At 38.3% G+C, this 26,218-nt stretch overlaps 1 protein-coding gene across 1 annotated transcript in view; it reads left to right on the forward strand.

The window, feature by feature from the left end:
* NIPSNAP2 (nipsnap homolog 2) overlaps positions 1 to 25,975 on the forward strand; it is a 30,492-nt gene extending 4,517 nt beyond the window's left edge. The window contains exons 3-11 of the mRNA XM_046666469.1: positions 6,026 to 6,165; positions 6,247 to 6,292; positions 9,540 to 9,634; positions 9,968 to 10,038; positions 11,048 to 11,188; positions 12,106 to 12,137; positions 19,410 to 19,504; positions 23,599 to 23,682; positions 24,811 to 25,975. Coding sequence (XP_046522425.1) covers positions 6,026 to 6,165; positions 6,247 to 6,292; positions 9,540 to 9,634; positions 9,968 to 10,038; positions 11,048 to 11,188; positions 12,106 to 12,137; positions 19,410 to 19,504; positions 23,599 to 23,682; positions 24,811 to 24,875 — 769 coding nt within the window. The 3' untranslated portion in view covers positions 24,876 to 25,975. The remainder of the gene's footprint in view (positions 1 to 6,025; positions 6,166 to 6,246; positions 6,293 to 9,539; positions 9,635 to 9,967; positions 10,039 to 11,047; positions 11,189 to 12,105; positions 12,138 to 19,409; positions 19,505 to 23,598; positions 23,683 to 24,810) is intronic.
* Positions 25,976 to 26,218: the final 243 nt, after the last annotated feature.

Raw genomic sequence — 26,218 nt, forward strand, 5'->3', positions numbered from 1 at the left:
CCCCCCCCCCCCCCCCCCCCCCCCCCCCCCCCCCCCCGCCCCCAACCTCCTGCGTCACCACCGTATGTCTCCATCCAAGAGCTCATCTCACATTGGGCTGTAATCTTGTTTGTCTATCTGCTGCTACCAGTAAACTGAGCTCTGTGAAGTCAGGGCCAGGCTTATTCATCTTTGAACTCTCAGCCTGGCCCACTGCTTGGCACATGCAGTGCACAGTCAATAGATATTTGATGATCATGTAAAACAAAGCTCATTACACTACTGCTGCCTCATCCTGTGGTCTCAGTGTTAAAGGTATTTCCCTTCTGTGATTTGCTCCAGCCACACCACCAGCTTCCACTTCCAGCTTTCTAGTAGGACCCTTGTCTTCTCCTTTTCGCCTCAGGAATCTCTTTGGAATGTATTCCTTCCCCTTCGTCCCCATTACCATTGTCTTAACCCAGGAGCATCCTTTGGTCCATCCAGGGAGTATTAAATGCTCCCTGCCTTTATTGCTGCAGTCCATCCACCGCATCATTGCCAGGCTGCTTTTTACACGTAGATCTTTTTTGAAAACTTGCTAGCATTGCACTGCGTACAGGATAAAGTCTAGCTGACAGGTGTGGTACACAAGAGCCTGACCACCCTGCCCCTTTTGCCCTCCCATTCTCTCTGTTGCCATCCTCACACACCCTGTTCTCCTGCCTCACTGAACTCTTTGCTGCTCCAGAAATATGTGATAACGGTTTCGTGACTCCGTTGCCTGGATGTGTTGTTCCCTTTGACTAGAATTATCGCCTGCCTTGTTCACTTGTCTTTCTTGTCCTCCAAGACAGGACTGGAGCGTCTCCACAGGAGTCCCTCTCACTCCTCGCAGGCCAAGCCAATGGTTCAATCCCTTGAGCTCTCACAGTGTGGTGTGTGTAAGTCTACACTATCTGTGACCACTCTGGCTGCTTACTGATAGGTTTTTCCCATGAGACTCAACAGGCTAGGCATCTGGTTCATCTTTGTATCCATAGAGCCTGGCACATAATGCTTATTCTACGTAAAGTCTAGTGTTTTGTAGAATGCGCTCTCCCTCCCCAACCCTCTGTAAAGTGCCACACAAGAACATATCTGATATTATAACTGATAGTGGTGCTATCAGTCAGATGACTTATAGTGGTGTTTATCACAGTGAAGAACCCCAGCCCGGATCTTATCAGCCTGACGCTGTTGCACAGCTGCTCTACCCTCTTCCGAGATTCAGCTTGGACAGCTAGGTGGACTGGGCATGTTAGGCAGCTTTCGTCGCCTGACGCTTGGAAAGATTTCAGAGTTTGACAGTCAGTTGTGGGTAATCTCGGACTGTGTTTCATTTGTCAAGACAATTGCTACCCAAGTTCACAAGCAAACACCACTCAGGTTCTGGTATGTGTTCCATGATGCTGACTATTTCTTAGGCTCATCTTTGGTTTACAAAGCATTTCCATGTCCTTTACCTCATTTTACTCATCCTAAAGTAAATCTCTTTGGTATTATTAAAATATGGAATGAATACTCAATTGGAGAGATTTGTGTTTGGGAGGTATCCTTATTAGTGAAAATTATTTTGAACTGTATAGTTAGATCTGGGTTCATATTTTTATTTTGCCACTTCTTAGCTCAGGGCATTTAACATCTCTGAACCAATCTCTAAAATGCGATAATCCCTTCCTTGCTACGTTGTTCTGAGGATTAAGTGAGACGACATAGACAAACTGCCTAGTTGAGTGTCTAGAAGTAAGTATGTACCTATTAACCTGTAATCCCCTTAAATTCTAAAGAGAAGGAGAAAAATTACTTTGGGATTTTCCCCCCTCCAGACTTAGTCTACCAATAATTCTTTATTATGCTCTCTTATTTTGTAAAGTATTAAATGCCATAGAAATTAAATATCTATATCTATCTGTCTATATATATATATACATACACATGATATATGCTTGTCTATGCATTTCTGGAAGGATACATTAAAAACTATTAGTAGTGCTTGCTTTGGTGAGTATTTCTTACTTTAAATGAAATTCTCTAGTGCTGATATTTTTAGAAATTTTCATTGTACCTCTTTCTCAATTGTTGATAATTGTTATTCCAAGCTTAAGAATTTATTTATTTAACAATCCCCCAAAATCTTTTACACAATTTCTGCGTAGTGAACTTAAAATCTAAAATAAATAAAACCCAGGAATTACACAAAGTCTCATTAACAAATCTTAAAACTTTCTATTTTGTATGTCACTAATTTTATATGCTTTCCATTTTGCTTCTTGAAATTATTAAGCAAATATCACAAAATCTATGTGTAGAGCACCTTAAACAAATTGACACAGTGTTTTTATTTTTAATGAATTAAATTTTACCGTGATTCATTTGGAAAATTGCCTTCTTCAGAATTAGTTTATTTATATAATCAAAAAGTGAATTGAAAACAGAAACAAGTAGCATGTGATTTTGGTTTTTGCTAAAGGACTAATAGTTTTTGTATATAATTTCTTTTGGTTTTAAAAGTTAGTTTTATTGAAAAAGTAGTTTTAAAAACTGAATTGTTTAACCTCTCACTACCATCCTAAGTGCTTTCAATTTGTTTACTAGGAGTGTGGGGTTCAACACGTACTTAAAAATATACAAAAGTCAAAAACAGTGCAGGTATATGGGGAAAGCTGTGTCTCTTCTACTTAGCTCTCTATCCTTCCCTCAGGGATACCACCATTAACACTTTCTTAAATCTAAGGAATTTTACCTTGTAATAAAAGCAAAGTGGAGGAATTTCCAACATCTTTTTATAAATGCCATTTTTCCGGTTTTATATTTTTGTCCTATGCACTTACAAGAAAAATTGCTTATACTGGTATTGTTATTTTGCTTGTTTAGTATAAGATTGCTGCTTTTTAATCTTTGAAGAATTTGAAAAAATATTTTTATATTTCTTGATCATTATTTATAGAAAATATTTAATTGTTAATTTTATATTTGTGTATTTTATGTTTGTATATCTGTAAGCTTAAATTATTCGTAAGTCTTTTTATCTGGTTTCTAGCTATTTGTGATAATATCCTATGAATTGTTTTTAAATTAAAAGAACATCTTAAGGGGAGAAAATTGCTCTGTAATATTTGTTCATTATAGCAGCAAATCGACTCTTTAAGCAACAAAAGGAAAAGGCTACCAATATAACACATGAAACTTAGAGTTCTGTTATTTCTAAAGCCCCATAGTTGAATAAGAATAGGAAATTGTATTATTGTAATGTAGAATCTACATGTGCCTCTCATGAGGCAATGGAAGTTTGCTTCTCATGAGTTTTTCTTGCCTCTTGTTTAAATTCCAAGTCCCCTTCCTTATACCTGGGGTCTCGTTCTTTTCCTCTTACATTTGCTTTGTGGTATCTGTGTCCTTAAGCAGGCCTGCTAGGCACATTGGAAATGCAGTCGTATCCCAGGTTCCACGAGTCCGTGAGTTCAAATGCCTACAGTGGTTGCATCTGTGCCAAACATGTACAGACTTTTTTCCCTTGCCATTATTCCCTAAACAGTACAGTTTTTACATTGCATTTACAACTATTTACTTAGCATTAACATCATATTAGGTGTTATAAGTAATACAGAGATAATTTAAAGTATAGGGGAGAATGCGCATAGGTTATATGCAAATACTACACCACATTATATGAAGGACTTGGGTTTCTGCTGGGAATTCTGGAACCATCCCCAAGGGATGACTATGTGGAAAATCATCTAATGTTTCCATAGCGATCCCCCAGAAAAGGCTCACACGGGCCTGTCAGCCTCTCGACTTGTGTTGAAGCACTGAATAAGATCCTAAGCATTTATATTGGCCATTTGGAATCCCAGCACGTTACTGCTCCTGGCATGATCTAGCAAAGGGCAGGAAAGATCATTTATGTGTACATGAATTAAGATCAAAACTATAAAGAATATCCTGTAATAACCCTGGCCAGAGATGCTGGTCATCAGTTATAAAAGGAATTGTACAAAAAGAATGGACACAGACTCAAAAAGCTACATTATGTATGATTCCACATGTAAGACATTCTGGAAAAGGCTAAACTGTAGGCACATAAATGTATCAGTGGTTGCCAGCAATTGAGAGTGGGGAGAAGGGTTGATTACAAAAGAAGGAATTTTAGAGAGTAAAGGAACTGTTCCATATCTTACGCATTTGTCAAAACTTGCAGAACTGCATGCCAAAAAGAATAAATTTTACTGTACGTATATTTGATTAAAATGAAGAAGATAAAGAGACACAGTTTGCCGTTTGATTGTGGTCATGTGAGATTAGGAAGAGGATGAGTCTCAACCAGGTTCTTATTTTTAAAATCCTGTTTTCAGGTTATATGTACTTATATACCTTACCTGTAAAGGGGTTTCTAAACATGCACCTTGAGATATTTTAGCTAATTTTTAAATATAAAAATTATGTATATGGAAAAATTTCAAATAGTCCAGAAAGTTAAACAATGAAAAGGAGAAATTGCTACTCTCACCCCATGCCCAGTCACGCTCCCCAGATGTCATCACTATTAACAGTTCACTTTATTTGCGTGTATGGTACTGTTCTGTGCCTGCTTTTTCCACACAATTTGTCTCTGAGATAGCAACATTTCAGTGCATGTAACTCTACCTCTTTTTAATGATTGTAGCTTATTACGATTTTTGAATATTCCCTAATTTGTTTGACCAGTCCCCATTAATGGGTACCCACATTGCCTATACCAGGAAAAAACTGGAAACAAGGCGGTAGTGAACAATCTTGTGCATTCACCTTTCTGCACTTGTCTAAATATAGCTGCCTGTAGGACATAACTACAAGTGCAGTTATGTCCTGCACTTAACAGGGCCAGAAGGCCTACGCACTTTTAATTTTGATACAGATAATGCCACACTGCCCTCTAGGGAAGGTATGCAAATTTGTAATCCCACTAGCAAGTATATGGGAATTACACATGCACTTTACAGTTCATGTTTAAAGTATATTTTGTTACTTCAGTCAAATTTATCCTCACTTTCTGACAGCATATATGGTAGAAGTTCAGTTACAAGATGAGAATTAACAAGTTACATTTTTGTTAATGAAGTTGTATTCTTAGGTTTTTGTGACTGTTAAAAATCTTGATCCTGAGGCTGCCCCGTGGCCAAGTGGTTAAGTTCGCACATTCTGCTTCGTCGGCGCAGGGTTTTACCAGTTCGAATCCTGGGTACGGACATGGCACCGCTCATCAAGCCATGCTGAGGCAGCGTCCCACATGCCACAACTAGAAGGACCCACAACTAAAGATACACAACTATGTACTGGGGGGCTTTGGGGAGAAAAAGGAAAAATAAAATCTTTAAAAAAAAAAATCTTGATTCTAAGGTTAGTTTAGAGGTAAAATAATTTTTTTTAAGGAAAGAGTTTACTTCATTTTCCCTGTATATTTCTTTTCACATTTTTTTATTGTGGTAAAATATGTATAACGTAAAATTTTCCATTTTAACCATTTTTAAATGTACAGCCCAGTAGCATTAAGTACGTTGTTGTACAAACATCACCACCATCCATCTGCAGAGCTTTTCCATCTTGCCAAGCTGAAACCCTGAACACATTAAACAATAACTCCTCATTTCCCCACATCAGCTCCTGGCAATGACCAAACTACTTTTTTTCCTTGTGAATTTGATTACTCTGTTTCCATGTATATTTTTTCTATGTCAGAAATTGCTTTGGAGGAGGGAAAAGCACATAGCGGAAATTGCAAAGATAAAGATAAACGTGAGAACTCTTAGAAGAGCCACCAGTTACATCTTTTACACTTCGCTCCTGCTGTTTAGAGTGTGTGTTGTCATAATAGAAAGTGGACATTTTGTGGCATCCCAGGTTCTAGAAGAGTGCCTAGAACAGGTACTCAGGGCATGTCTGCGGAGTGGATTGATGAGTTCATCAAAACAGTGTACTGTGTGACACTGTTTAAAGACATTTTTGTACCTCTGATTAGACTCAAATTTTTATATTTGTTATTCCATAGGAGATTGACATCTTCTGACAACAGACCTCGAGAAGACAGCTGGTTAAAATCCTTATTTGTCCGGAAAGTTGATCCAAGAAAAGATGCTCACTCTAATCTCCTAGCCAAAAAGGAAACAAGCAGTCTATACAAATTACAGTGTGAGTGATAGTTTTGCTATCTTCATAGAGTTGACTTTTTTCCTTTTGTTCATAAGTTTATTGAATTTTCTTTTGTTTCAGTTCACAATGTTAAACCGGAATGCCTAGACGCATACAACAAAATTTGGTGTGTATACCAAACTATCCTTTACTTGGGGAAAAATAGTGCTTTTAATATTTGTTGGTCAGCTAACACTTGACAGCAGAATGACAACTTTCATTCCTCTTCTTAAAGCTGAATGTTCAGAGGCTCTTAAATTGAGCTCTGTATGGGATTACCAAGGACATTTTGATTTTAAGCACTCATATAGCTAAATTATCACATTGGCTATCAGACTTTAGGATGTTACTAGACTCTAAGGTTAGAAGGAACCTTACAAGGCTGTCTAGTCCATCTGCTCTTCTAGTGCTTGAGTCCTTTCTGGAGACCGTCCTGACTGTCCATGCTTAAATACATTCAGACATTCCATCTCTGGACAGGTTTGACCGTTAGGAATTAGAACGCACTTCCCTTTGTCCTCCTTTGTTTCCAGTTTACTCCTAAGTAAAACTGCCATATGAAAGTCCTATAGGTATTTGACTGTAGCTGCCATTTCTTCCCAAGCCTTCCATTTATCAGGATCCAAGTCCCTTCAGTACATTGTCATGTGAAATGAGATCCATATGCTCTTATAGAATTTGTAAACTTTAAGACTGAAGAGAGAAGGGCATCAGTTCTTAAGTTATCGGAAATAGTATTTTAATGATAATGGTGAGCAAATATAATTAAAAAGAAATTTTTACCTTTAATATCTGCTACTTTCATGAGAAAGCAAATGATTTTGTAACTGGAATCAGGATAATTTTCAGAAGCAAAAATCTTGTGTTTTATTTTTGGAGATGGTTCATGAAATGTAACATTAGCATAGGATTCCTTAGCTCAGCACAGTTTTCTTTATTAAAAAATGCTCTAAACAGAACAGATGCTTATTTCTAAATCTTTTCTCAGAAAATGAAATTTTTTTCTCTATCCTGATGTTTCCCTGGATTATCTTTCCTGTCCTGTTTTATCATTTCATCTGTCTCAGATTTCTGTCTATTCATATATCTATTTGGGTGTCTTGCTCTCCCTTCAAACTCAGCATGTGGAATCAACTCGCCCTTCCAACTTCCCTGTGTGTCACTCACCATAGTTTTATTTAACCGTTTCCTTAGTTCTTTGTGATTAGTTAGTCACCAAGGGCTGTGCATTCTTCATTTGACATGTATTTTGGTTCTCTTTGCTTGTCTCCTTCTCCATCTCCGTCTCCCAGCCTGTTGCGCTCCATTTCCAAAGCCTCCTTTCTGACTGCCTTCCTGGGCTCAGAGCTCTAGCTGTACCTCCACCCCCCCCACAATCTATTACAAAAAAGTTTGTCAAATTGATTCACTTGAGTTCTGTTTTCTCTTTCATCATGTTTTTCTTTTCTCTGAAACTTTCAGCAGCTCCCTGTTTCCAGTACATAAAGACTTAACTCCTGCTGGTTTTTAGGGGCCCCAATAATGAGGCCCAACCCATCCAGTTCTGGGTACAAGTACTGCCTACCTTACAACCTCCATTCAGGTAAGGCCAGGGCTTCCAAGAGCAAGTTTGGGGCCCCCCAAAAAGCGAATTGGCTACAAATCCATATATGATTTTGTATTGGTGAAACACCTAGGCCCCTTTCCGGACCCCGCCTGGGTCATCTATACTGGGTTCCTTCTTCCACATTGGTCCTATTCAGGATTGTTTACTTCCTGCTCATGTCATATGGCAAAAAGGAAACTCATGTCCATTTCCCTAACATAATCCGTCTTTACCTGTCTCCAGTTGTCACCAATCCCATGTTATTTCTAAACATGTGTTTATGACCCAGTACAATGACACACCATGTATATTTTTTTTTTTAAAAGATTGGCAGCTAACAACTTGCCAATCTTTTTTTTTTCTTTCTGCTTTTTCTCCCCAAATCCCCCCAGTGTATAGTTGTATATTTTAGTTGTGGGTCCTTCTAGTTGTGGCATGTGGGACACCACCTCAGCGTGGCCTGATGAGTGGTGCCATGTCCACACCCAGGATCCAAACCAGAGAAACCCTGGGCTGCCATAGTGGAGTGCACTAACTTAACCACTCAGCCACGGGGCCGGCCCCCATGTATATTTTTTGAAGAGTGGCATTTACTGTTAAGATCTTAAGAGCAAATGCCACCCTTCAAAGAATACTTATAGTATGGTCATTGTACTGGGTCATAAATACGTGTGGGTTTTCATTTAGTTAGACATAAAGCCATGCTGAGCTTTTCTCTGTTAACTTTTCATATATACCGAGTCCTGGTACCCCAGCATCTGGTGGTGATCACTAGCTTAATATCACTCAATGTCAGCAAATAGTTTGAACAGGTTCTATTTCTGAGCTTTGGTATCCTTTTGCATCTATTGTTGAATCTGTATTGTACTTTTTCATCATAATTTTTCTATTAAAAAAGTGTGCAGGTTTTAGCTTTCCTCTTGGTATGATACAGTTATGCCTCTTCCCTTTGCCTTTCCCCGTACATTTGAATCTGTACCATGGGAAGGTTTCCATAGAACCAAGCTCTGACACCTCCGTTAAATTAATACACTGCCTTGTGTACACTGTCATGGCTTTGCCACTGCTCCTGTACAATCAATGGTAATGAACTAGGTGGTGTGTTCAATATGGGATTATGCTGTACCTCTCAGATCCCCTCAGCTGGTTGAATTGAGTAGAACCTAATTTATGCTTCATGTTGTATCTTTAATTTGGATTCTGCCACATTGATGCCCTTCGGGACTGTTGGAGTTGGGGTTGCTTCTAGGCTGTGTTTTGTTCTAGCTCTTTCTTCTTCCTCTTTCCTTAAGTCCAACTTGTTCTCTGCCTACTTGTGCTGCTTCTGTTGTTTCCCCTATCTTAAACATTACTTTCTTCTCTTTCTTATTTCTTCCATGTTCTTTTTCTACTATTTCCGATTCTCTCATTCTTCCTATCTTTGGAACCAGCAGAACTTAGCTTTCATAAACATCACTATTCCTAAGTACTTCTTTTTTCTTCTAAAATGGCAAATAGTAGACCCGTATTTCCTGGAATCTTGGGACCTTTGTCTCTTCTTTATCATTTTTATCACTAGAGTTTCTTACAGCTGTTCTAGATAGTTGGGGTATCAGAGACCTAAGCTTCTGATAAGTGGAATATTAGAGTACAATAGAATTTAGCTAAAAGGTTAATTCTGCACATCATTTTATCATAAATATATTCTGAGATCATTTGTTAGAACACAAAGTAAATGGCTTTTTCCATGTGTTGTCCACCTGGTATAATTTTATTGGTTTAATTAGTGTTGCTCTTTCTTCTCTTTAAGTCAAGAGGTGTTGCCAAAGGTTCATGAAGATAAACATTACCCTTGTACTCTGGTGGGGACTTGGAACACGTGGTATGGCGAGCAGGATCAAGCTGGTAGGAAGCAGAAGTCTTTGGAATAAGGACTTCTTCCTTAAGCCTTTATTATAACAACTTAAATAAATAAATTTAATTCTCATTTTTATAATCAGAGCTTTCCAAGTCCCAGTCTAGTTTTATGGTTAGTTTGTCCAGTAATTCGCTGCCAAAACTACTTTTTATTGTTTTTAATGTTTGAATCTATTATGGAAACTTTATGGTGTAACCCGTAGGCCAACACCCAGCACATTGCAGTTTGTACTGTGTTAACATTATTTGTATCTAGAATATTTTCAAGGTAAGAGTATCATGAAACTCTAAGTAAATGTTATCTTTTAAAATATATTTCAGTCCACCTCTGGAGGTATGAAGGAGGCTATCCAGCCCTCACGGAGGTCATGAATAAACTCAGAGAAAATCAGGTAATGATTTTGAAAAGTGTTTACTTATTCAGGTTATTGATATAGTAGATGTTAGTACAGAATTAAATGACTCTTGGGGCTGGCCCCGTGGCTGAGTGGTTAAGTTTGCGCGCTCCACTGCGGCGGCCCAGGGTTCAGATCCTGCGCGTGGACGTGGCACTGCTCGTCAGGCCCCGTTGAGGTGGCATCCCACATGCCACAACTAGAAGGACCTGCAACTAAGATATACAACTATGTACAGGGGGGATTTGGGGAGATAAAGCAGAAAAAAAAAGATTGGCCGCAATTGTTAGCTCAGGTGCCAATCTTTAAAAAAAAAAAAAGAAAAGAATTAAATGACTTTTCTGTCATCAGTTTTTGTTAATAAACTGGTTTTTGTAGTAGGAATTTTATTATTTGGATTCTTGAAGTTGTATTAAAACATAAAGTAACCAGTTGTACTACTATTAAAATAATAGCTTTTATTGTAAAAGTCCGTTGTACTTTGAAACTGATAAGCTGGTGCTTTGAAACCGGTAAGTCAGCGTGGTTGACAGTCAGCCCTGGATTACCTAACACACATCTGCTTCAGAAACTGCCAACCACATATTCTTGACCTTGGGCTGACTTTGCTATCCTCCCCCTCCCTTCACTAATAAGTGCATGTTAGTGGAGAAAATTTTAATAGCCATACATTATTAGGAGAGAAAACCTTTTCTTTAGATTCCAAGTCCAAATATAAATGGCTTTTAGATTATCTGATGTCTTGTAGTGTCCATGTTGCCTCTATTAATATGCTGTCAAACACTGTTAGAAGCACCTAAAAACGTAGGAAATTAAATTTATTTATATTGTCATTTAGATAATTAGGATGATCATATAGTTGTCATCTAAACCTAGACATACAAGATGTAAACTGGGCCCTACTCATAATAATATTCTATCATGGGAGGAACAGAAACGTTACTTAAGTAGTGGGTTTATATATAAGTTTTGGATGATTTCATGAACACATTTTTTTCACTCAAAGGAATTTGTGGAATTCCGTAAGGCCAGAAGCAACATGCTTCTCTCTAGGAAGAATCAGCTGCTATTGGAGTTCAGTTTCTGGAATGAGCCTGTCCCACGGTCAGGACCTAATATTTATGAACTCAGATCTTACCAACTCCGAGTAAGTACTAAACATGAGTTAACTGTTCCCTCGTTCTTCTCTGAAGAAGCATGAGCACCCCTAATGCTGACAGTGAAAGTTGAGTGTGTGTGCACTCTGTGACATGTATTTGGCATTACATTTTGATTGGCTTGTTTTCTCCCCCATCCAGTCCTTCTCTTATTTCCTTTTTTTCCTTCTTTCTTTCTCATTCCTTCCCTTCTGCTAAGCTCTTTTGTTTTTTATAATCTTACACATAATGTTTATTATTGGACATTTTTCCTATAGTGTTTCTATTTTTAAGAAGAAGAACCTAAAATACAGGACTAGGTACAATATGTTAGCGTGTATTGTAATTGAACTAGAGCAACTTATAAATGTGACTGTTGAATAAATTATATAACACTGTAAAAGTAAGAGGGAATAATAGTTTATGAGACTTTCTAGATGTTTCCCTACTGACTACTAGAAAGCAAGCTCCAGATAACAACATTGTTAGAAGGAATACATATTAGTAGATCTCAACTGTCTAATACTCACCATTATGCTGGAAAAAAATAAAGTGACGTCCTTGTTAAGTTTACTTAAATTGAATTCTTTTTAAATTTCACAATACAGTCTGAATGGATACCAACAATTGTGACTTCAGTACATTTGGACGATGGGCCTAAGTATGGTTTTGATAACCGTGATTGGATGATTTACTCTTACACTGTATATATGTTGTCTTCTCATATGATGCTGTGGGATATTACTCCCACTATGGGATAGGTATGAATACAGTGAATAGTATTATTTTGTTACTTTTTTTATTTGTTAATCTCACATTTTTAAAAGTTAATTTTTAAGTTAGTTTTGTCATTTGATATTTTTTATACTGCTATTCCCATATTTCTTGACAGAAGAACTAACAAACCAAAATCCAAATCTCTTTTCAGCCAGGAACTATGATTGAATGGGGCAATTATTGGTAAGTATATTACCATATGGTGAGTTTCTAAATCTTCTTAATAGATTATTTTAGGCCATAATATTAATTTTAAGAAGAAAATCTGGGGATAACGCCATGATATTTTGTTTGACGTTTTTATTATCAAACTTTTTAAACATATGCAAAACTAGAGGGACTAATACCATGGATCCCCCCGCCATCCCCAGTGTTTAGTTTCAATAATTATCACCACATGGCCAATCTTGCTTAGGTTCAACCCCCAAGCCAGATTATTTGGAAATAACTCTTAGACAATATACCATTTTATCCATAAATATTTTAGTATACATCTGTAAGAGATAAGGACTCTTCTTTTTTTTTTTTTAACAAAACCCAATGTTACATGAGGTTATTTCATATTCTTGTATATTATCTTTTCTGAAATACTGCTTTTGTCACATGAATGGAGCAGCTCAATGATACAGTTGGGTTTTTTTTTCTTCTTAGTCTAGGTAGCAAAATACACGTCTTTCCCCAAACTTTCTATAGATTTAGCACAATTGCAGTCAAAATCCCAGCAGGCTTTGGAGATGTACATGACCCCAAATAGCTAAAATAGCCTTGGAAAAGAAGTACAAAGTTAGAAGAATCACACTTCTCAATTTCAGAACTGACTACAAAGCTAGAATAATCGAGACATTATAGTACAGGCATCAGGACAAGCATACAGATCAATGGAATAGAATTAAAAGTCCATAAATAAATTGTCACGTATATGAGCAGTTGGTTTCCGACAAATGTACTGAAGCAATTCAATGGGGACAGATAGTCTCTCCAACCAAATGTGCTAAGACAACTGGATATCCTTGCAAAAAGATAAATTTAGACACCTACCTCACATTGTATATAAAAAATAACCAAAATTGAACTGTAGACCTAAATGTAAGAGCTAGAATATAAAACTTTTAGAAGAAAACATAGGAGAAAATCTTCTTTTCATAAAAATTAAAAACTTTTGTAATTCAAAGGATATCATCTAAAAAATTAAAAGACAAGTCACAGACTGGGAGAAAGTTTTGCAAATCATCTCTCTGATAACGAGTGTATCCCAAATATATTTTTTAAAAATCCTACTACTAAATAATAAGAAGATAAATAACCCAACTAAAAAATGGGCAAAGGACTTGAATAGATAATTCTCCAGAGATATACAGATGGCCCAAAAGCATTTGAAAAGATGCTCAGCATCACTAATCATAAGAGAAATGCAAATCCAAACCAAAGTATTATCTCACACTCTTTAGGATGGCCATTATCAAAAGAACAGGAAATAACAAGTGTTGGCAAAGATACAGAGAAATTGGAACCCTTGTGCACTATTGGTGGGAATGTAAAATGGTGCAGCCGATATGGAAAATAGTACAGCGATTCCTCAAAACGTTACAATAGAATTGCCATATGATCCAGTAATCCCACTTCTGGGTATATAATTTAGAAGAACTCAAAGCAGCAGCTCAAAGAGATATTTGCACACCCATGATCATCACAGCATTATTCACAGTAGCCAAGAGGTGAAAGCAACCCAAATATCCATCTACAGATGAATGGATAACGAAAATGTGATATATACATATAAGGGAATATTATGCAGCCCTTTAAAAGAAGAAAATCCTGCCACATGCTACAATATGGATGAAACTTGAGAACATCATGCTAAGCAAAATAGCCAGTCACAAAAGAGCAAATATAGTTTGATTCCACTAATACAAAGTATCTAAAGTAGTCAAAATCACAAACGGAAAATGAAAAGGTGGTTGCCAGGGCCTGGGTGGAGTGGAGTTGGCATTTAGTGGGTATAGTGTTTCAACATTGCGAGATGAAAATGTTCTGGAGATCTGTTGCACAACAATGTGAATATTCTTGGCACTACTTTATTGTTTCATAAAACAAAAATATAAATACTATTTTAATAAAAATTCAGTAAAACTAAATTTAATGTTACATGTTATTTACCGTAATAATAAATAAAAATGATAAAATAAAATATATTTTTTTAAAGATTGGCCCTGAGCTAACATCTGTTGCCAATCTTCTTGGTTTTTTTCCTTCTCCCCAAAGCCCCCCAGTACACAGTTGCATATTCTAGTTGTAGGTCCTTCTAGTTCTGCTATGTGGGACGCCGCCTCAGCATGGCTTGGTGAGCAGTGCTAAATCCACACCCAGGATCTGAACCAGTGAAACCCTGGGCTGCTGAAGCGGGGCACACAAACTTAGCCACTTGGCCATGGGGCTGGCCCCAAAAATCATAAAATAAATTTTTAAAGATTTTTTAAATGGGCCAAGAATTTGAATAGACATTTCACCCAAAGAGAGATATGAATGCCTGATAAGCACGTGAAAAGATGGTCAGTCTCCTTAGTCATTATGGAAATGCAAAGTAAAACCACATTTCATACCCATTAGGGTGGCTGTAACTAAGACAGATAATAACACATGTTGGTGAGGTTGTGGGTAAATCGGTACCCTCATACATTACTGATGAGAATGTAAAATGTTGCAGCCATTTTGGAAAACAGTCTGGCAGTTCCTCAAAATGTAAACATGAAGGTACCATATGACCCAGCAATTCGACTCCGATGTATATACCCAAGAAATGAAAGTGTGTACAGTAAAGTTTGTGCAGAAAGTATGTAAAGTAAGTTTGTATGTACATCCATACAAACTTATGTACGATGATCATAGCATTTGGGGGGAGGGGGAGAGGTTCAAACCATTTTATTGAGGGGCTTTGGGGGAGGGTCAAAAGGCTGGAAAGACAATGAGATTGGACATCCTTGGCCTGGCTGGGTTCCAGCTTCACGTTTTCCCTAATCATAGCATTTTTCATCATAGCCAAAAAGGTGGAGATAACCTAAATGCCCATCAGTGGCTGAATGAATAGACTTGGTATATCCATGTAATGGAATACTTTTCAGCAATGAAAAGGAATAAACTACTGATACATGCTACAAATGTGGATTAACCTCAAAAACATGCAATATAAAAGAGCCTAATACAAAGGAGCACATATACTGTGATTCCATTTGTATGAAATGTCCAGAAAAGACAAATCTATAGAGATGGAAAGATTAGTGTTTGCCTGGGACTAGAGGCACAAATGGATTGTGGTGATGGTAGCACAGGTCTGTAAATGAGTAAAAATGGAATTGTACACTTAAGTGAATTTTATGGTATGTAAGATATACCTCAATAAAGCTGCTAATGACATGACTAAAGAGAATTTATACCACAAATCCAAGAATGATTCAAAATGAAGAAATCGATTAGTATAGCACATACAATCAAGGCTGGAATAGGTGTCTTAACACACACGCTTTCTGAAGGTGCCTGACCCCTGCACGCCCGTGCACATCACCTCCATGCCTCTATTAGAGCACTTCTCACACACCCCAGGGGAGCCTTCAGTTTCCAGTTCTATGACTAACTACCAGGTCTGGCACATCCTGGGTGGTAGTAAATGTTAAATGGATGGTAGAAAATAGTGGTTACATAAAAAAAACAAGGTCAGTTGTAGTGGCCAAAATTGTAAACAACCTGTGTGCCTTAGGGGAATAGATTATAGTACTTTCATGCAGTGGAGTCTAATGCGGTTAAAGTAAAACGTCTGCACATGGATAAATCTTGAAAACACCAAGTTGAGGAGAAAGAGCTGGTTAAAGAATATGTACAACGTGTTGTCTCTTACGTACATTTTTTTTTTTTTTTTTTTAAGATTGGCACCTGGGCTAACAACTGTTGCCAATCTTTTTTTTTTTTTTTCTGCTTTATCCCAAACCCCCCCCTGTACATAGTTGTATATCTTAGTTGCAAGTCCTTCTAGTTGTAGGATGTGGGACGCCGCCTCAACGTGGCCTAACAAGCAGTGCCATGTCTGCGCCCAGGATCCAAACCCTGGGCCACCGCAGCGGAGTGCGTGAACTTAACCACTTGGCCACGGAGCTGGCCCTCTTACGTAAATTTTAAAAAGATGTAAGAAGAGAGTTCTATAAACAGGTTATGTATAACAAGAGTTATGTAAAAAGATATAACTACTTTTCATGGATACATACATACAAAGTAGAAATATGAAGCATGGACAGGAAGACTTGAGAGCTAACTGTTTCCAAAGAGTGGTGACGGATGGGGGGATAGGAAAAGATTTGAGGCGACTCTGAAGTATTCATGCTTTAAACATTTAAGTGATTAGAATGTTTGGAATATTTCATAAGTAAAAGAAAATTTAAAAATCATAATGTGTGTTCAGAAGGCATTTGATAAGATTCTACACCAGTTTTATTAGACACTAATTCTTAATGAAAAACATTTTAAAAATTGGTAATAGAGTATATTTTATTTAAATCAGAGGTTGACAAACTTTTCTGTAAAGGACCAGATAGTAAATATTTTAAGCTCTGAACCATGCTGTGTCTGTTTATTTAACTCTGCTATTTTAGTGCAAAAGCAAACATGGGCAATTTGTAAACGAATGCGCGTGGCTATGTTCCCACAAAACTTTACTTATGGACAATGAAATTTGAATTTTATGGCTTTCATGTGTCATGAAATATTCCTTGTTTTGATTTTTTTTTCAAGCATTTAAAAATGTAAAAACCATTCTTAGTCCCTGAGCCATAAAAGCATGCAACAGAGGATGCAATTCAGTCTGAGGGCCAGAGTTTGCTGGCCCTGATTTAAATGACGAAACTTATTTTCCCCCTTTTAACGGCTACATTAAACTCAATGGTAAAACACAGGAAGCATGCTCATTACCATTATAACAAAATACCAACTTTCACCATTATAATTTTATATTCTTTTTGGAAATCCTATTGTAATAGAAAAAAACCAAAAGATATAATAAGATAAAGTCTCAGTAATTAAGAGGGATACAAGAATAGATTATTGGCCCTTGGTCAGCTATTGACTCTTGGTTTCTTTATCTTTAAATGAGAACCTATGACTTTTTACTTACTTTCAATTTATATATGTTCTTTTTTCAGTTAGGAAATTTCTTGCTTTGGACTAGATAATTTCTAAGACCTATCTGCAAAATATGGTTCTGTGATCTTTATTTGTAATGAATCTTTTCCTTCTTGGTGATCACAGGCTAAATAATTCAAGTTAGAATTTCTTTTAATTAGAAAACTGAGAAATGCGTATTTGATTGTATACTATTATTATAGGTACCATCTTATTAAGGGATTTTTATAGTTGGGGGGGTGCTTATAGATGTAGTAATTTAGTTGCCCACAGAATAGGATCACTCAGCAGCTCTGTTTTTGCAGGTTACTAATTAAGACTTGCCCAGCATGGATCCACAAGGAAGTACTGAAGTGATTCTTTAGTTATTTTAAAAATTATTTATAAAGCCAGTTCAGCATTCAATTTATATTTTGGCACATAGGTAACTATTTAAGATGGTGATCTCCTCTTCAGTACATGCTTCTGATTATTACCAGGCTAAGGCAAGTATGTTTTCTTTGCCTACTCTAACTGAATGAGAAAAATTCAGAATGAAATGAATTATCCTAAATATTTATCACTATCAATGAAAGACAGTTTTTTCCCCTTCTGAGTAGAGTTAGAATGCACATTAAAGTGATTTATTTAATTTCAGTAATTTACCAATCAGATTTGTAATTTTTGTGAAGATATTGATCACTTAATTCTAAATCTAAGGTTAAAAAATTTACTGTCATTTTGGGGTAACCCAAGAGGGCAATAGCAAGAGATCCCTCCTTCACCCAAGAACCCAAAACCTTAGGTTAGCCGTGTGGAGCTGAGTGCATGGAGGATGAGAGCTGAGGTGTACGAAGTGATCTGAGGGAGACTAGCTCCCTCACTCCCGAAGCAGGGTGCCCTTGCTCTGATTCCATACCCACCTTTGTGATATTCTAATTCAGTTGCTATGAAGTTGGCCTCCGGGAAGAGAATGTATAGTCAAGCCCACTCAGATCTTTTGTCCCTTGAGAGTTCTGTCTCTCACTATAGATGTCAACTCGGCCCCTGTTGTAACACACTTTGACCAGAGCCTGGGCAGTGTTGATTCCAATTTACTGCATAATCTGGGTGTGGAGTCTCTTGAGAGACTCCAGCTGTGCTGCTCCTGGTAACTTCCTGTCGCTTCCTCCATTTTCAACTTTTATTCCAGGAAACTGTTTTTAGAAAAATATCTACATTTTAAAAATATTTTCAGGATTTCAGATGCATCACTAAATAGAAAAATAAAGTACCTGGTGCAAATATGAAAGAAGGTGTTTAGAGAGCTGATACCTTTTGCAGCAGGAAATCTTGAAAAGTTTGTGCCAATTTATAACCAATTTAACCACAATTTCATGTTACATGCATAGACACAATATATGTACACACTTTTGTCCACACACATACATAATAAATGTCATTTGGCACTTATTTTCCTAATGGTTTGCTCTGGTAAAAAAAAAAAAAAAAGGAGGCAGCTCCAGTGTTGATAGTGATGGTGGTGATGGTGTGTCGCCAGGAAGCTCTGCTTTCGTGGTTCTCCCAGATGCTGTCCAGGAGGTTGCAGAATGCCTCTTAGAGTTCACAAAGCTCACGTGTTTCTCAGAATTCACTGTCTGCAACTGCTTTGAAGGTGTGCTCCCTCCGTCTCTGTTTTAAGCCTCATTCTTGAGGGGTGGTCCCTGTCTTGGATAGAGGACCTGTGGCGTCTTGGATGGTCTAGTATCCAGGTTTCCCTCACTTTCCCTCAGCATGCTCTTGGAGGTGCAATTCTCTTTTTCCTTCTCCCCAAAGCCCCCGCCGTACATAGTTGTATATTCCAGTTGTAGGTCCCTCTGGTTGTGCTGTGTGGGACGCCGCCTCAGCATGACTTCATGAGCAATGCTAGGTCCACGCCCAGGATCCAAACCAGTGAAACCCTGGGCATCGAAGCGGAGCACACGAACTTAACCACTCGGCCACCGGCCAGCCCCAGAAGCAATTCTTTTTAAGTTGACTGGTCCTATCCTCTGCCAATTTTCTTTATGTCAAGAATCAGCAGGGCAACCATGTATCCTCACGTTTTTATTTTAATAGCCAACGTTACTTACTGTCTACTCACAAAAATGACTAGTATAGCTACAGAAAGGTATATTTACATCTTATATACCTTAAAATAACTTTTGATTGCATTTGATAATTAAAAAACAATTAGTCTTCATTCTGAACAACTTGCTCTGAATATGGAGAAAATTTACTAACTCTTTTTAACATACCTAATTCAACATCTGAACATTGTTTTATTTCTTACAGGGCTCGTGCAATTCGCTTCAGACAGGACAGTAATGAGGCAGTTGGAGGATTCTTCTCTCAGATTGGGCAGCTATATATGGTGCATCATCTTTGGGGTATGTAGTTTTTTCCCTTCAGTTTTGTGTTACTGGGATTTCAGAGTTGATGACTAAATAAGTTGTCCTAGGCAGTAAAGCATGTCTCAATTCAGTAACCTCAAACACTGTAGCAAATCCAGTGGCAGGTAAGTGCTGGGCTAGCCCTAGATTCATGGGACATGAGTGAGCTGATCGTGCAGGTGGGGATAATGGTGAAAGGAATGAGAAGTGAAGCAAGCAACCATGGGAGAGGGAAGACGGTAAAGCTGCTGAGTGCCTTTCACAGAGTGGTCCCAACCTCCCTTTGTAGCCACTTCCTGTTGCTCCCTCAGAGACAGTCCTGCATTTTACCCAAAGGAGCAGCTCCCCACATGCACACTAGGCCTCCCTTGGGTCTGGTTCCATCATCCCGGAGGCCATTCCCCTCTCGCCTTTTCCATCCCACCCACTTTGGTTCAGCACCATCTTTGGTGTCTTTCAGGGCCTAACTCACATGTTCCCCTTCCCCAAAGGGGAACGTCTCTCTGCTCCTGAGCCTCCCAGAGCCCAGTGTGTGGATTATCACAGTTGTGGCTATTTGCTTCTGTCTCCCTGCTGGAACAGGAACTGGGTCTCAGTAATAGCTTGGTACATTCTGGGCACATTTGTAAATGGTTATTAAAGTTAAAAAAATGAAAAGTATAACTCATTTCCAGACCATTATCAGTTAACTGAGGTATTGGTTTGACCTGTTTGGTCCTATCAAGTGTTGCACCCTGTCTGCTTGCTGTGTTAGCAAGGCAGGCTTACAAACATAAGGTGACAAGTCTAATGAGGGATAAAGCAAACACGAACGACATGCCACAAGACAGCATGTGATCAGTAACATGGGGAGTTACATTCAGGGTACTCCTAACACTTAAAGGGATATAAAGTTACATGTATTAGGGGAAATCACTAAAAGGTGGAATATGAGCTAGACTTCAGGATCTAGATGGGGTTGACAGGTAAAGGTGGGAAGGAAGGGCTGGAACAGTGATGGAGATCTGAGAAATCATAAAAAGTGCTCAGAAAAGTACAAATAGTGCACACTTGCTAAATGGAAGGTTATCTGCCAGGGACCTAAGTCTGAAGGGTAAGCTGAGGCATGAAAAGCTGTTTTACATTGTGCTTCTGGAAGCCTCCCTGCAGACCCTCAGGTCTGGGGAGGAGACCGCCGTCCTTCCCCTGCCAATCACTGCTTCAGCTAGGTGCTCGTCTCAGCTGCAGACGCTGGGCTCCTCTGGCATTTAAGAGATGGAAGACCTTACACCAAATGATAAATACCACACATAACCCTCAGCTGCCCAGAACGTCAAGGGCAGCCTTGTCCTAGGGAGCTTAGTTTTCTAGCTAGCTGAGATTTGACCTCATAAGTATCAGTGTTTTTAAATGTAGTAGATTTGGAAACAAATCTCTAAAAAATGTCTTCTGTGTCCTTGCCTTTTGAGATTATACTAAATGTAATTTAACCTTTATGGGTTTGAGGTAGGGGTGAAGTAGATTCTATTATTTTTCAAATAGTGTAGATGGTCTCTCCAGGGGATACAAACTGAAAAGTCAGACCTCTCCTTTTCTCGCCCCTTCCTTTCAGCCTGGAGAGGCCACTGAGGGCATCTCCTGCACGCCTTCCCAGACATCCTCTGTACATGAGTGAGCACAGGGACTTGGTAGGCCAGGATCACCACATGCTTTGGCTCATAGGTGGAGGTCAAGCCATGCATACGCTCTGTTCACATGAGAGCCTACAGCACATCTGGATAGGGACTGCCAGGTGTAGCAGCCTGGAATTGCAGCCAGGCAGGCACCAGGAGGTGTGAGTGGCAGAGCTCTGACAGAGGGTGTGGGGAGTACAGGGCAGAGCCCTTAACTCTGCCCCATGGAGAGGACGTGAGGCTTCACACAGCAACAGCAAGATGAGGAGGAGTCCTCTAAGATCCTCCTCCATGCGGAGACGCAGAAGCCAGGAACAACGTGGTGATTTGGCATCTGAGAGTAGCTAGATTGCAGCATGTGTCTTTTCTTAGCCAGTGCCCTTCTCCACTTTGTTGTCCCCGGTCAGGGTCCCAGATGTCCACTGCCTACTTCCTACTTTATAGGAAAAATTATTAGGATATGCAGAGATGAATTCTCACTTGCCTGCCCCTAAAACTTACCCTCACTTTTCCCTATATTTTAGAGAAACAGAACCAACATCTATTGAGCACCTCCATTGTGTTGGTTATTTTACTCATCATTCTCTTTAATCCTTACAACCGCACACCACAAATGAGATACCTGTGACTCATAGATGGTAAATCAATTACCCAGAACCCACAGCTATTCAGTAACTTAGCCAGGCTTGGACCTCGGCACAGTTTGGCTTCAAAGCAGGTCTTTCCACAACACTGCACCCGTTCCTTTCCCCCTTGCGCTTGATGCCATCCCTCCCCTCCCCTCCAGGCCTTGCTCCATCCATTTGCTCCACCACCACCCCATCTGTGGGCTCCTTCCCTCAGCATGAATATGCTCAAGTGCTGCCCATCTTTAAAAGCCTCCCGAAACCCAAATGTCCACTGATGGATGAACAGATAAACAATGTGTGGTATGTACATATATAACAGAACATTATGCAGCCATAAAAAGGGATGAAATTCCAATACATACTACAACATGGGTGAACCTTGAAAACATTATACTGATTGAAATAAGCCACACACAAAAGGACAAATTGTGTGATTCCGCTTATATGAAGTACCTTGATTAGGCAAATTCAGAGAGACATAATACAGAAGAGAGGTTACCAGGGGCTGGGCGACGGGAGCAATGGGGAGTTATTGTTCAGTGGATAAGAGTTGTAATTTGGGATGATGAAAAAGCTTCAGAGTTGGATGGTAATGATGGTGGCACAGTGTCAATGTACTTAATGCCACTGAATTTAATACCTTTAAAAACGGTTAAAATAGTAGATTTTATGTATATTTTACAATAAAAAAATTTTTAATTATGAAAATTTAAAATTAAAAAAAGAATGCAGGCCTCTCCAACCTGTGTCCTACTAGGGGGCTCATACAGTGCACTAGTTAGGCACCTGACCTCTGTGAGAAGCTGCTGCTTGTCACATGAAGGTTAACTTTTTTCCTGTGCTGGTGAGAGGTAAAAGTTTTCTTTTTCCTTCTATTTTTCAGCATCTTCAAAATTTTATGTAATATATGTATACTCCATTCCTACTAGAGGGACATTTTGTCATTAGATGGTTAAATCACTAAGCCTACAAGGGTAGGTCTTCTCATAGGAAGAAGTAAGTCACTTAGAGAAAAGGCGTGTGTCCCAAAACAGAAACTAGAACTGAGGGAGGGAGTCCTGGGTGATCTTTTAGTCTTGACTGACCAATACCAACACCACTTCGAGATGCCTAGGAGGTATTTCCCTGGTAAGTAGTTGGAAGGATCTTGCCCACGTTGGGAATCAGAAACCAAGGCACCCAAATGAGATAGCTGTGAATTGTACCACATGACACCGAGGACTCTGATGCCTTCGACCCTGCTCGTCCTTCCACCTGGAGTGTCTTTCTGTCTGTTGCTCTCCGTCAGTGACTTTCTTTTCAGCCTTCCAGGCAGCTGTCCCTGGTCTCCTCCCTGTTCTCCTTGTGGACTCTGTTCTGGAGGATACCACAGTTCTCAGCAGGGGTTGACCTTGCCTTTACCTGTCTTTTTGTTCTCCACCGCATTGAACACAGTCTCTCACCCAGATCGTTGTAGTACTTCATAAATGTTGAGCAAACTTGAATCTAATATTGCTTACCTATAGTCTGACAGTTCCTGGTTATGAATTTAACATATTATTAAAGAAGTTCACTTGGTTTGTAAAGGTATGTCTTGGAACCACTAGACTGTAAAACTTAAGAGCAGATTGTTTTGCTTCCCCCACAAAGCCTAACGTAATTTTGCTCAGAATAACCAGCTCACAGTGATCCAAGCTTAGTACTAAATTCCTGAAGTAGTCTCTTTGAGAAAACTAGACAAGCAGGTGAATCAGTACTTACTGGATATACTAGTGGAATGTAGGGCATTATGTTTGGTTTAAGTCTTGCTTCTTCTCTGGTTATTTTTAAGCTTACAAGGATCTTCAGATCAGGGAAGATATACGAAATGCAGCATGGCATAAACATGGCTGGGAAGAACTGGTGTATTATACAGGTAATGTTTTAACAGGCATAAAACATTTCATTCTTCCTGTCTTATGGTTTTATGTTCCTTCACCCTGAAGCTAATATGTGTATAAAAATACAGTATGTTGCTCTAGGATGGTGAATTTTAAGGTTGGGGGGATGGAGAATTAGTCAGATTTTTCTTTACCAGTTACAGATTTTTTTTCAATAAAGAATATTCATTCTTTCAACCATATATGTTGCCTTGTACAGTTTTGACACTCTTGTATGTTGTAAATTTTACATCATTACCCTTTTTTGTACATTTATATATTGTCTGAAAATTTATTACACCAATAAATTTTTTTCTAAGCTTTCCCTTTCTCATCAAAATTGTCCATTCCCAAAAACATTACAATTTAATACAGCAATTAAGAAGTAATTTTGAAAACTTATTTGATATTTAAACTTTCCATATGTACACGTGTATGCATGTATACACACATGTATACCTATACATGTGTGTATACCCACATACATATATGCTATGAAATCCTGGTTGCTTGACTTTAATAAGAAAACAAGAAATTGGGCTGAATACAACCCAGTGATGCCAGCACATGTAATAAGTACCAACCATGTTGCATGTCAAGTACATTTAAGCCCATATACCACCAAGAAAATCAAAGAGTAATTTGTTCTAGAAAATGAGTATTATCTTTTATTTCAAAAAAACCATATAATTGCACGTGACTTTACTGCTTATTCTTACACTTTCGTCAGTTCCCAGAGGAATGTTTTAACTCAGCAGTGACAGTTTTGCAAGTACAGTGTATCTTGTCCCTTTATACAGGATACAGTCAAAGGCAGTATTAGTTGATTTTATATAAATTTATTTTAGTTGAAGGAACCTTTGGAGAAAGCACCATTTTTCTCACAATATGGACTTCCCTAATTTCCTGCAAATGAAACATGTCTACAGACAGAATCTGTTTTAATTTTAATAACATCTTATAGGAAGTCAGCTTGTATATCTCTGAGCTCAGTCCTATGTTTTCCAATACTCTATTCTGATTTCAAGCAGCACATTCTCAGCAACCTGTTTGTTCCTTTGTACTTACCATGATCTGTTTGTTTAGAAAAGAACAAGCACAGTAATCTTGATCCTTGTTTTCAGTCCCACTTATTCAAGAAATGGAATCCAGAATCATGATCCCACTGAAGACCTCGCCCCTCCAATAAAGCTACAGAATTTAGATGTGCCTACACAAATTTATGTGACAAGTATTTGTCATAAATTAATTTTAATTGTATATCAAGTGAAAAAGAAACACTGAAGTGGAAACTGCTGTATATAGCTTGTGAGAGACCTCTTTTCTTTAAAATTTACATAATCACAGGAAAGGAAACTATTACAGTCTGGCTGATGATATAACAGTGCTCTGTAGTCCTCTCTGAAACATCCCTCTGTTTGCTGAATATACCTTATAGTACCGAACTGCCCCTCCCCACTCTCTGGGAAAGGAGGGCCCAAATTAAAACTGGAATCATTTCCAAATGAGAATCTAACCGTGAAGAGAAAGCTAGCCATTCTTTATAAAAAGTAAATCTGTTTTATAATTACAGATTTTTAGACAAACTTCTTGTATCAGGAAGAAATACAAATTTTGTGATGTTTCTCTAGCAGTTTTTCTGAGTCTCAGACTAGGAGCAAATTATGAATGTACCCAGTACCTGAAAATGTTTTAATTCACTCTCATTTTTGACCAGTTGGCATAGTAAACAATAGGTCATTACTAAGCTGGTAGTGGTTGCCAAGGTACATGTAATCAGTAATGAATGCACTCTTTACATAGTGTGTTGTAATGTCTCCACATGAAGGAAAAAATGGCTTGAACCTGTGTATCATATGTGATTTTGAAATTAGCAGCTTGAATAGCACTAATTTTTATTTGTAATATTTTTCTATAACAAAATGAGTAGAACTAGGAAAAGAGGTTTTATTTTGTAAACAATCATTTGTGACCTCAGATATTCTCTAGTTAATATTTTAATAAGCCCACAGCAGATTCTTCCAAGAGAGGGGTGGTGCATGTTGAGATTTAAATTGGCATAAAGCTGCATACTTTGTCTAGCTGTTTTATTTTTTTAATATAGTGTGCCAATTTTGTGACTATAATCATGTGAAAGTCCTGTTAAAATGAAAAATTGTCTGACCCCCAAATTAAAGAATTTATGTGTAAAATAAAGCATGAATAAATCTCATATGAAACGTCAAACTTTTACATGTGAATGGTTTTCTCCAAGAACATATATCAGTGAATAAAATCTTCTTAATTTCACATATTACATGTTTGCAATCTTTTTTTATGAACTCGTGCTGAGAATGACCCTGTCACTCTTGAAAAATAGCTTGTCCCAGTTCAGTGGGCATATGTGAGTCTACAGAATAAAATATTAAAGAAGCTCATCAGCCTCTCCCTCTGGCCGGTTGGTAGGATGTTGATGGGGAGTGAGAGTTTGCGTCCCATGCGTGGTGTCTTGGTGTCTGGGCTACTGGCAGAAGAACAGGCTCTTAGAAGCCC

This window comes from Equus quagga, chromosome 7 (genome assembly GCF_021613505.1).
Source record: "Equus quagga isolate Etosha38 chromosome 7, UCLA_HA_Equagga_1.0, whole genome shotgun sequence".
Lineage (NCBI taxonomy): Eukaryota > Metazoa > Chordata > Mammalia > Perissodactyla > Equidae > Equus > Equus quagga.